This window comes from Monosiga brevicollis, genomic scaffold (genome assembly GCF_000002865.3).
Source record: "Monosiga brevicollis MX1 MONBRscaffold_45 genomic scaffold, whole genome shotgun sequence".
Classification (NCBI taxonomy): Eukaryota; class Choanoflagellata; order Craspedida; family Salpingoecidae; genus Monosiga; species Monosiga brevicollis.
In genome coordinates, this window is record NW_001865082.1 from 171,406 (window position 1) to 183,593 (window position 12,188).

Below are 12,188 nucleotides of genomic sequence, written 5' to 3' on the forward strand. Positions count from 1 at the left end.
TGATCGCTGACTTGGACGTGTGGGCGCAGGCCATGGACGAGGCCAGCGCGCTGGCCGTGCTTGACCATCCCAATGTCATTATGGTTTACGATACCTTTGAGGACGACTCGCGCTTTTTAATCGAAATGGAATATGCTGATGGTATGCGCCAGACTCACACACCTTGGCAGCGCACCCCCGCGCTTTGCCAACCCGCCGGCCCTCTTTCCCCACGCCTTGATCGCTCACGCCAAACACCTCACCTGGATCGATGTGGCTCGCCAGGAGGAACACTGCGCGATCTCGTCATGCTTCACAGGCGCCCAAATTGGCTGCCAGCAAAGGATGTGCGCTGGCTCGCCTATCAACTGCTCCAAGGAATTGCCCATATTCACCAGCGTGGCATCGTCCACCGCGACATCAAGACGGAAAACGTCTTTGTCACGTCACAAAAGATCCTCAGTGCGTTCCACCTTGTGCTTCATGCCTTCTCCCTTGCCCTCTTTGCATCCAGCAGGCTCACCTTCCTCGCCTTGCCCCTGTCACTTGACCTGCGCGCGCACACAGAGGTGGGCGATTTTGGCATCTCCACCCGCCTCATGGACAACGCCCTCCTGGCTTCAATGGTGGGCACGCCTTATCAAATGGCACCCGAAATCTTCAAAGGTTTGTCCGGCCACTCCAGTCTCAGGCCCTCCTCTCGCCAAACCAGAATGTCTCGCCCATCTCGAATCCTTTGATATAAATAACGTCGACCCTGCCTCTGCCCTGATGCCAGGCGAGCAATACGATTCAAAATGCGACATCTTCTCCGCTGGTTGCGTGGTTCATGAGCTCTGCACCTTGCAGCGCACCTTTGAGGCCTCCAACATTTGCGCCGTCATGAACAAAATGATCGAGGGCGAGCCTGAACCCCTGGATCCCACCGCTTATTCATCCGACCTCCAAAAAATGGTCCTGTGCATGCTCAGCGTCCTCCCCGCGGATCGCCCCACCGCTGCTGAGCTACTCCAACACAGCGTCTTTGACGTTGAGCGTGGTCAATGGGCCGACAAGGTGATCTCGCGCCGGCAGAATTAACATCCCATCGACAAACCTTCACGCCCCATCCCTCACGGTGCGCCTTACATCGGCTTGACATCTCGTGCCTCGTGCGAGCAGGTGCGTGCTTTGCATAGCCGGCAAGCCTCCACCCCATTCAGCCCCTCCATGTCGCTGGCGTCCACCATGGACACACCAGGCGTTTTTGTCACCCAAGAAACCAAGTTTTATCTCTGGTCAGTCATCCGTGTCGTACCCCGCTTCCTCCCAGCGAGCTTGAAAATCCACGTTTGTTTTGTGATTTTCAATCGATGCGGTGGGTCTGCTATAAATGTGCTTGTATAGGGGCAACGGCCGCCAAGCCGCAGCCGGCCCAGAGTTTGGACAAAAGCATCCACCGCACACCATGGCCATGGGTGCAGCCCACTATGTCGTATGCACCTCTGACCGCAAGCTCTACACCTGGTGCTCCGGCGCCAGCATGGCGGATTGTGACGGCTTTTCCGATGGACAGCTTGGTCATGGATCCAAACACTCTTGTCGTCAACCCAAGGCAAGTGGCCACAAGCCGACACACACACACACACACACACACACACACACACACACACACACACACACACACACACACACACACACACACACACACACACACACACACACACACACACACACACACACACACACACACACACACACACACACAGAGCTCCCTGCCAGATGCCGACCGCCACGCATTGCGCATCTTGATCCTCACCTGTGGTCTGTTAGCTGGTGGACGCTGCCACGCCTTTGGAACCCGACCAAGCCTTTGCCGGGCGTGACTTTAGTGCATGCTTGACAGCCGCAGGCCAGCTTCTGGTGTGGGGCAGTTGTGTGGACGGCTGCACCGGGACCGGCGAGAACAGCGAGGACCTGACAGAGACCACCGACGAGGCTGGTCGCAACGTGCTTGATAGCCATGGCAACGTCATGACGCCCATCCCCGTCCCCTTCTTCAAAAATCAGGTTGGCTACACGTCTCAGCTGCAGACACCTCTTGAATTACGGCCTGCAAGAGCATCACTCGATGTACTCACGCTGTAAAATTCCGGCATTCAATGCATTCAAACGTAGATTGTGACCGAGGTTGCCTGCGGTGACCGACATGTCATGGCGCGTCTGGAGAACCAACTCTACGCGTGGGGCTGTGGCGAGTACGGCCGCTTGGGCTTGGGTGACGAAGATGACCGGTTCGAGCCCACGCTGGTTCCTCTCCATGGTGACATAACCATTGCACGTTTGGCCTGCGGGCCAGAAGCCACTATCCTGGTCACCGACACAGGGTATCTACTGGCGGCCGGGCACAATGTCAGCAATCGCTTTGGCCTCAACGCGCCCATTACCGTCATTTCAAAGTTGCGAAAAACCCACGGTGCCACCGAATCGGGGGAAACCGCGGGCTCGGTCCGTGTCGCCCTCAACTTTATGCCAATCAAACACCAACCGCTGCTACAGCACGTGGCACAGGTTAGCTTCTTGCTCCATTGAATTGTGTTTTAGATGACAAGCCTCTCGTTGCGCTGTCAAGATGATCGCCGCCTGACCAAAGCGCCGCCCTCTGTGTTTCTGCAGGTGGCCATTGGCAATGAGCACATTGCCATGGTCGATCGCCAGGGCCGGATTGTGACTTGTGGCAGCAATCTGTACGGCCAGCTTGGCACGCCTGACAAGCGGGCACATGGGGATGGTCCTCGGCTTGTGCGTCATCTACTTCACACAAAGGTACGTCCAGCCCGTGACGCTCGTCGGAAGTCGCTGGAACAGATGCGCTTTTGCGTCTGCACGATTGATGCACGTGTCCCCATTTCACAAGAACTGGCGTGCGCCGTGTGTGACTACGTAGATGGCTCAAGTGGCCTGCGGCGACGACTTTTGCCTCGCTCGCTCGAGGGATGGCCACATCTATGTGTGGGGCCGAGCGGAGGATGCGCGTTTGCCCTTTCCTGAAAAGGCCGTGCGGCGGCCGCGCTGCCTTCGTAGCTATGGTGCGTTTCGACACTGACCCAATACACGAGTCACGGGGCTGCATGCTGGCATGGTCTGACATGCTTGCCTCACGCACGACCTTGTAGACAACGTGGTGACCGTGGCAGCGCATGGCTCGTCATCCATGGTGCTTGCACGACAAGTCGTCTCGCAAGTTGAGATGCGACACTCGTCTCTCTCTTCCTCGCTGTCACAATCGGTCTTCAACATGAGCCTTGAAAGCCACAATTCGTTTTTCGGGGACGACGAGGAGAGTCTTGGCGGGGAAGAGTCAGAGGCCGAGCCCGAGCTCGTGGAGGCCAGTCCTCGTCCAACGGAGACCACGAATACTGAGCCGCAGACTGCCAATGCCTCAGACACTGAGACGTCAAGCTGGGATCATAGTGGGGCAATTCCAGCCTGGCTGGCCCAAGAACTCGCGCGCGAACGCCGGGACAGTGCTGCTATGGACCGTTCACGCGAAAGCGACGTCCAAGCGATGGTCAAGCACGTGGTGCTGACCCGGCAAGAGTCTGATCCCTTTCCCATGATGCCAGCTCAAGCGCCGCGCAAGGCTGCCACCGATGCCCATGGTATCCCAGGCTCCTACCCGGACAGCGACAGTGACAGTGATGGCGACGAAAGCCTGCCTGGTGCGTACGCAGCCTGTGTCTGTGTGCCTGTGCCTGTGTGCCTGTGCCTGTCTCTGTGTCTGTCTCTGTGTCTATCTCTGTCCCTCTCGATCTCTTGATCTCTCAATCTCTCAATCTCTCGACCCCTGAGTCGTCGCATGGAGGCAGTCTTTGACCAGGTTGCCCGTGTTTGCTTCATGCTTCTCAGACTGGCTACGTAACGAGATGGATTGCGAGTATATTCCATCGGATCGTTTGGCCCAGCGCAAACACTCCAGCTCCAGCACATCGTCATTGAGTGTGCCTACGCGCCGACCAACCGAGGTGCTCAACGCCACAATGCCACTCAGCATGCACCATGATTCTACATCAGCCCACGACCCACAGCCCAGCCCACTGTCGGCCCCAGCTCCGATGCCAACCGCGAGCGCCGGAGGAGCTGCACTTGCCGATCTCATGGGACCCGAACCCAAGCTGGGCGGTCTCGAGAGCCTGAGGTATGTGCGCCAATTTCAACGAGGCATTTGTGTGGGAGCATGGAATGAATGTTTGACAACAGAACGGCCAGCTCACGCACCCACTTTGCCCCACGTAGTCGGGATGAGCTGTTGGAGCGATGCCGACAGCAGGCCCGGCAGCTAGCGCAATTGCGGCAGGAAAATGCCACCCTCTCGGCGCGCCTCAACCAAATCACCGCCCTCGCCCGCTCATAGTTGCATCGTCAGCGTATCGCAGAGCGATGGCTGCCGGTTTCCAACGAAGCGGTCCGACCCAGTGAGAGGCATCTCGAATTTAGACCTGATCCTTGAAAAAGACACAACAGGACGCAAATGCAAAGCCCGTTCATTCTTGTCCTCAGAGACTGCCGACTCTGGGGAAAACGGGACGAGTCAAAAGCGCGCCAATACTTGTGTCAGACCCTCTTCCCCTCGCCGTCTTCTCGCATGCGCCTCCATGGCTGCTCTCCCACTTGGCTACGACGACCCCCTAAAGCTCCCTACCTCTCTCAAAACTGCTTCTCTCACACAACCATTTTCCATAAGAGACTGTTCCGTTTGTTTGTATTTTCTTTTTTTTCTCTGTGTATGTGTGTGTTTTTTTTTTCACCATCAGCCATGAACAAGGTGAGTGGATCGTTGACCGCTGCATCGGCGACCTCCTGGGCAGATCTCGGGGCTCTCTGCTTGGTTGTGGCGTGTCTGTGGCTAGTTCTTTTATCCTGCGGGGGGTGGGGGTGGGAGGGGTATACAGTCCGATGACGAGCACGGGATCTGTTGTTGTGATTGGGATTTGGAACGTGTCAATCACGTTGGACTCGCCTGGCGCTTGCGGTAGCTGATCTTGGCACTGTGGGCCCTGTGCCTGGGCGTGGCATCAGCAGCCAACAAACCCAACATTGTCTTTATCCTCACGGATGATCAAGTTCGTAACCACCCCGCCCTTTCCTTCTCCTCTCTCTCCCCCTCTCAAGCTCTCTCCCTCTCAAACTCTCAAACTCTCTCACCTGGCTGTCCATCTCGCTTTGCTGATGGCGCTGTCCACATAGGACATGAACATGGCCTACATTTCGCAGCCAAAGCTTCAGGAGCTCATCATGAGACAAGGCGGTAGGAGGATTCGTCTTGTTGCCATGGCGCCGCCTGCCGGCTTGAGATTCACTCGACCTTGCGCTTGACATTGACATTGACAGTGAGCATGGCGGCCATGATGGCGTCTACACCCGTGTGCTGCCCCTCACGCAGTGGCATCCAGACTGGACGCTACATCCACAATGTGCCGGCTAAAAACAACAGCATTGCTGGCAACTGCTCGGGCCCACTATGGCGCGAAAATGCCGAGAAAAAAAACTTTGCAACCTACCTTCACGCAGCAGGGTTGGTGCCCCCTTGGTCCATGGGCTTTGAACCTGCTCACGATATCGGACGCTTGGTGACTTTCTTGAACTGGACGATGCATTGCGTTCCATTCATAGATACAAGACGCATTACAGTGGCAAGTATCTCAACACCTATGGTACTGACGCCGATGGCGGCGTCAGCCTTTTTCCCCCCGGCTGGACTGACTGGCAGGGCCTCGTCGGCAACTCGTACGTCGTCTTTCTTCCCTGAGATGCTGCCATCCGCCTTTCTTCTCCACTCACAAGCCATGCTCGGACATTGGGATAGAATTTACTATCACTACACCATCTCCAACAACGGTCAAGCAGAGAAGCACGGTGACGACCCCGAGGCCGATTACCTGCCCAAGGTGCTGCAGCGCAAGGCCATGGCGTTTTTGGAAAATGTCACCTCCAGCGACGATAATGCACCATTCTTCATGATGGTGGCCACCCCATCCTGCCACGATCCGACTGAACCAGCCGCCGAATATGCGGGCCTGATGGTCAATGCCACAGCTCCTCGCACGCCCAATTACGGTAAGCTCTACCTATAGCGTCAAGCATAATTGTGTGCTCTTACTGTGAGAGCTTGCGCACAATGATGGCAGACAGGAAGGAATCAAAACTTTGTGGCACAGCATGCGAGAAGACTTGAAATGCGGTGCCCTCAGCTTCAACTTTGTGTTGGTAGGTGGTTTTGCCAGCGACAAGCATTGGTATGCGGCTCAACAAAACTGCGCCGCTGGTCACTGCGATGGTAAGTACGCTATGCAGCTACGCACGCAACTCATGGGTGGTTTGAATCCTTGCCTCGTGAGACTGAAACGAGATGGAGCGATGCCATCGCCATGGTCCTTCTTTTTCTTAAGCATGCAAACGGTCACTGATCATGTAGGCTACACCAAGCAACAGGAGGCTTACAATGATCTGCAATACCGTCGCCGTGCCCTCACCTTGATGTCGGTACGTTATTCGAGTCGGGCGCCATTCGATGCAATGCCTGCGCCCGGACGCATGCAATGGTGGAACCAGCGCACTTCGACTTTATTTGATGCTCGGCATTGCTCCCCGTGGTCTAGGTTGACGATATTGTGGGTAACATCACCTTTTATCTTGAAAGCAAGCGCTTGCTCGACAACACGTACATTTTCTACAGCTCGGACCACGGCTATCATTTGGGCCAATTTGCGTTGATGAAGGACAAGCGCAATCCTTATGAGTCGGATATTCGCATTCCAGGTCTGGCGCGCGGCCCTGGCATTGCCCCAGGCACCATCCTCAACGATCCTGTGACGTTGGTGGACTTTGCGCCAACTTTCCTGGACATTGCGGGCATTCCCATTCCCGACACTATGGATGGCATCTCCATGCTGCCGGGTCTACATGCTGCTGGTCAGCAAGGCCGGGAGCCTCTCCGCGTCGACTTTTTGGTGCGTTGTGCATTGCACCTGGACTGTAAACTTTGCCTATGATGGGAATGGCCCTCTTACTCGCGTGGGCATTGCAACACGTTCGCCCGCCTTCCTTGTGTCTGAACATTAGGTTGAGTATCATGGTGAAGGCATCAGCGCGACAGCCGAAACCAACGTCTCGCAATGCAAGGTGGCTGATATGTTCTGCTCCAACGGTAAGTCGATGCGCCAGACGTAGCCTGCTTAGGCGCGCGCCGTGTGCGGCCATCATCAGCTGACCCTACCTGTTCACCGTCCCTGACGCCTTTTCCGGGGAAGCACAGTCGGCCCGGAAATGAACAATCACCCGCCTTTTTGGAATCAAGATCCCATTTGCTCATGCCAAGACAGCCATAACAACACATACTGGTGTTTGCGTACGCTGGATCCAGCCAATACCAGCAAGAACTGGATGTACTGTGAGTTTGAAAGCGGCTTTGCCGAGTTTTACGACATCCAAGCCGATCCTTGGCAGCGTCAGAACCAGATCCACACGGCGCCTGCCGACCTGATTCAACAACAGCACGAGCGCTTGGCTGAGCTCAAGGCCTGCCGCGGCCCCTCGTGCAAGACCAAACCCAACCATGCAATGCCAGCCCACCCAGAGCCAGCGCTGCAGGTTGCGCGAATGGACCACACGGCATCTGCGCCCTCGTCTTAGCTTCACCTCTTTCTGTTTGTACAAACATTCACATCTTGTGTTTTCCATCCTTGGATTTGAAGCGATCTGGGGAGCGTACGCTGCCGCTTTTTGGAGGGGGGAGCGGAGGGTGAGTCTCCCATTCACTTGGCCGAGTTTGAACGAATTGATGCCCCGCTCTACCTTATTCCCATGTTGCCATGAACCATTGCCGCTCTCCATTCCAGCCACACACACACATCTCCTTTCTTAGCAAACCTGTTTCTCTCTTTCAATTATTTACATGTGGTATTTCGTTTGGACACAGACACACTCCTCTCTCTCTCTCTCTCTTTTCACTTTTTTTTTCTGACGTTTTCGGATCTGGCAGCATGTGAGTCTGGTGGCAGGGGGCATGCGGGGGTTTGAAGACCATGCTGGTCCGTCCAAGGGTTGCGGGCCTTGGTGGATGCTGTTGGGGTGGTGTGCGGGTGGTTGTATTGGTGGGCAGGTTGGCGTCGACGGGTCAAAGGGGACTGGTTCGTTGGTGGTGGGGGCTGATGGATTTGGCGCGTTTGGTTTGCTACCACAGCAGACACACATTGTGCAGCAAACATGGACAGCACATATTTGTGGGCTGCCGCCGGGCTGGCTGCGGTCGGCTTGGCTGCCAGCAAGCTGAAGAAAACGTCCAAAGACCCCGCATTCAAGGTAGGTCATTCGCCGATCTTGCCGATTTGTGGCCCGAGGGCATGGGGCATCATGTGGCCGCATGTTGTGGATCTTGTCGGCCGATTGCTCACTACAAGTCCTCCTCCGGGTATCGTATGATGCAGATCTCTGATGTCAAGCACATCCGCCATCATCCCGAGGCCGTCACAAGCAAGCAGGGTGTCAATTACGTTGTGGTGGGTTTGTGCAACTGTGCCCTTGCCCGGCGCGCTCATTTCTCCTCAGATCTGCCAAGCAAGGCCTTCTCTCTCATGCGCTGCCGCCTCTTTTGATGTGTCTTGACAGACGGGTGGTCATGGATCGCTGGGCTCCAACGTCGTTGAGGCACTCTTGGCCCGGGGTGAGACGCACATTACCGTCGTCGACATCCAGGATTCCTCGCTCTTTGAGGCTGAGCGCGCCGACGGCCGGGTGACTTTCCGTCAATGCAACCTGTGCAAGCCCAGCGAAGTGCACGAGGCGCTGCAGGGTGCAGATGTCGTGATTCACACCGCCGCAGCCGTCAACTATTGGTCTCGCTTTGATTTTGAATATGACGCCATCAAGGCCATCAACTATGACGCTGCCTGCTCGGTCATTGATGCCTGCCTCCAGGTGAGAGTCCCATCGCCAAGCTTTCAGCCGGTGCATCGTGAGCTCCTCCCCATCTCTCGCGAGATTCGGCTTTTTTTTTTTTTTCCTTTTTTCTTTTTTTTTGGCCCCAGCGCACCTTGTTGGCTTGACTCACCTATTGATCCGTGTAGCATGATGTCCGTGTCCTGGTGCACATCTCCTCGACCTCCGTCGTGGTGACGCCAGAGACTTTGAAAGCCGGCACGCTGTGCAATCTCGATGAGGACAACACTGAGGCTGTTACCAAGGGGCCCTTTGTCTGCCACTACGTTAAGACAAAGGCCATGGGTGCGTGCCGCAATCCAATTTGACCACCAATCTTCTTCCGTGCCGTGAATCAGAACGCACTTGCTGTTCTTTTGCCGCTAATTGTATGGCGGCACCCTCATTAGCTGAGCGCGCGGTGCTGGAAGCCAATGGTACTGGACGCTTGCACACCGTCGCCGTTCGCCCAGGGGGTATTTATGGGCCCCACGATCGACTCTTTTTGGGCACTGTAAGTTCTACTTTTGCCTCCTTTGGCATTTGTTTTTGTCGACCAACACCAATACCAATACAGCACAGCTTGACATCGCCGTGCTACCTCTCGCAGATCTACACCAACCAGCCTGGTTTGTCGCCCAGTGACAACGAGGTGACTGCTCATACGTACTCGGAGAACATTGCCCATGCCTGTCTGTTGGCCAGTGACGCCATTCTTCAGTCACCGGCCGCCCGCTGTGCTGGAAAGGTATGTTCATAGCATTTGGGACATTATTCTCCTCAGGAACGGGCATTGGCGGCCCATGAGTGGATGACACAGCTTCCATGGCAGTCTCATCCCCATCTGCTTTAGGCCTACTTTGTGACTGATGAGCCCAATGCTGGCGACGAGCCGATGAAGACTGGGCCATTCTACAATCGCGTATGTGCCTGCTTTTGCAATGACTGGGAAAACGGGGCCCACCTTCGTCTCGAGCAAACGGGGAACATGGTATATTGCGTGCGTTGATTGATTGGCCGACTCTCTTTCTAGCTTTATGCGATGATGGGCCACAAGCGTGAGATTGTGCCAGATTTTGTGCGCAACACCCTGCCGGGCCTGGTTGACAACTTGATTTGGCTCACAAAGGGGGCTGTTGGTCCTCACCTGGGTGACTGTACGTTGTTCAACTTGGTCCCGTGCGGTCCGGAACGCCGTGACCTTTTGACTGAGCTCCAGCTGACTTCGTTTGTGCTTTTCCTTGGGATGCCATAGTGGCCAAACTGCGGACTTCGGTGGTGCTTCTGGCCTCGAACAATTTTTACTTTCGGGATGACAAGGCACGCCGCGACTTTGGATACAAGCCGCGATACACGCAGAGCCAGGCCATGGAGCGAACCACGGCCTTTTGGCGCAAGGAGCTGCAAGCCAGCGGCTTCCCCGTACGCGACCCATTGCCGCTCGAGTGAGCGATGGCCATGGACTTTTCCGGGGCCTTTCACAAGTTGACGACAAGGACCTGTGACTGAACCTTATGCGCACTTTTATGTTGAGGAGATGCGCAGCATCATGGCGGGAGCAACGAGCTGATACCCCAATTGATTGAATCCCGAACCAACCAAGGAAAAGAATATGGCATGCTGACCACAGGAAAAAAAAAAAAAAAGTGGGGGAAAGAAACGCAGGAGAGAACAGCGCGCAGCGCTCTTATCGGCTTGTGGATCCCACAAGTGCTGGGCAAAGGGAAAAGCAGTGCTTAACACTGAGGACGGCACAAGTCGTGGGCAAACAGGTTAAAGCGCAGCAACGCAGTCGGCCCATGTGGTCAGCTCCCAATCCTCTTGACATGTCGAGGGCAGGGTGACAAGGAGCACGGTGCCCGGGGACTGGATGGTGGCACAGGCGTCTGTCAGGGCGGCTGGCACGGGTGGCCCGTCACGAGGCAAGCGCCAGACGAGAGCATTGGGTTGGGAAACATTGCTGGACACAAGCGGGGCCACCTTGAGGTGAGATTGCAGGCGTCCCAAGAGCCAGCCAAGGGTTTGCTTGGCACCGACGGTCACAGCCACGACGTGGTCCAGCTGACCCGGGCTGCGCAGTCCACACGCAATCAAGAAGGTGGTGGTGGCACCGGTGCCCGTCGCAAATTTGATGGCGCGACTGCGCATCTTCATGTTTAGCACCCGATCTGCTGCTGCACCGCCCTTGGCTAGCTTGCGGGCCGAGTAGGCCTTGCTCTTGGCCTGATGCAAACGGGAAAAAAAACAGGTTGATCGTTAAGGAGGAGCGGAGAGGCCATGGCATTTGAAGGGGAGGACGGCAGGGGCGCCGGCAGCGGCAAAGGACCAACCTGTGCCTGGTCGAGGTTGGCGGCTGCGGCGGCTTGTCGGTGGCTGGCCTCGGCTTGCGCTGCGGTTTGGGCAGCCCGCGAAGGAGGGCAGTCGTGGTCTTCAGCATGGCGATGCCTAAAAGTACAGCGTCAAAGTACATCAAGTGAGCTCACGAGCCGGAGCCGCCGGAGCTCAGCAGTGCCTTGAGGGTGCAGCTTACTGGGCACAGACGTTTAATTGGCAAGCGGCACAGACGGCCAAGCTAGCCTTGGTGCAACCGGGGACGTGGCAAACTGATTTACTATCGCTCAAGTCGAGTGTGGGGCCTGCCGTCTGACCCCGTGAGTCTGCTGCAGCATGCTCTGCCACATGCGCGGAGAAACACTGCTCGCTACGTTTGAGAGGCACCAAGCGTGCGCCCGTTTCGATGAGCACCTGACCCAGGCGCCCAGTTCACCCAACCATGCAGCCCCATCAAGATCAACCAACCACAGCTGAAGAGCGCAGCGCGAGCAGCTCAACGGCAAGAAGCTGCTCCGCCCACACCTTGGACACTGCACCTCCACCTCCATCACCACCACCACCACACTCACACTCACACCCCTTGCCCTCCAGATGAATCCGCTCGTCGCCGCCTTCCCAGCACAAGCAGCAGCACTTTAATTCTCTCTCTCTCTCTCCATCTCTCTTATACTCTCTCAAACTCTTCTCTCTCTCTCTCTCTCTTAAACTCTCTCTTAAACTCTCTCTTAAACTCTCTCTTAAACTCTCTCTTAAACTCTCAAACTCTCAAACTCTCTTAACTCTCTCTCTCTCTCTCTCTCTCTCTCTCTTGACTCTTGACTCTTGACTCTCAACTCTCTCTCAAATTTAATTTCTCTCTCTCTCTCTCTTTTTGTCATTGGTCTCTCTTTTTTTGTCTCCTCTCTCTCTCTCACTTTTCT

General features: G+C 55.9%; 2 protein-coding genes across 2 annotated transcripts; both read left to right on the plus strand.

The window, feature by feature from the left end:
* Positions 1-32: 32 nt before the first annotated feature.
* Positions 33-1,059, plus strand: MONBRDRAFT_12777 (uncharacterized protein; the record flags this gene model as incomplete). The annotated part of the gene is made up of 2 exons (XM_001750629.1): positions 33-441; positions 692-1,059. The coding sequence occupies 2 exons, from the start codon at positions 33-35 to the stop codon at positions 1,057-1,059; spliced, it is 777 nt and encodes a 258-aa protein (XP_001750681.1).
* Positions 1,060-1,426: 367 nt separating this feature from the next.
* MONBRDRAFT_39257 (uncharacterized protein) lies at positions 1,427-10,383 on the plus strand (the record flags this gene model as incomplete). The annotated part of the gene is made up of 21 exons (XM_001750630.1): positions 1,427-1,485; positions 1,893-2,028; positions 2,137-2,466; positions 2,563-2,857; positions 3,135-3,680; positions 3,868-4,156; positions 4,373-4,433; positions 5,206-5,266; positions 5,350-6,075; positions 6,230-6,295; positions 6,434-6,501; positions 6,618-6,968; positions 7,081-7,165; positions 8,201-8,319; positions 8,626-8,934; positions 9,084-9,240; positions 9,345-9,448; positions 9,545-9,682; positions 9,788-9,856; positions 9,968-10,091; positions 10,190-10,383. 21 exons carry the CDS (start codon positions 1,427-1,429, stop codon positions 10,381-10,383), a joined length of 4,287 nt encoding a protein of 1,428 aa, XP_001750682.1.
* Positions 10,384-12,188: the final 1,805 nt, after the last annotated feature.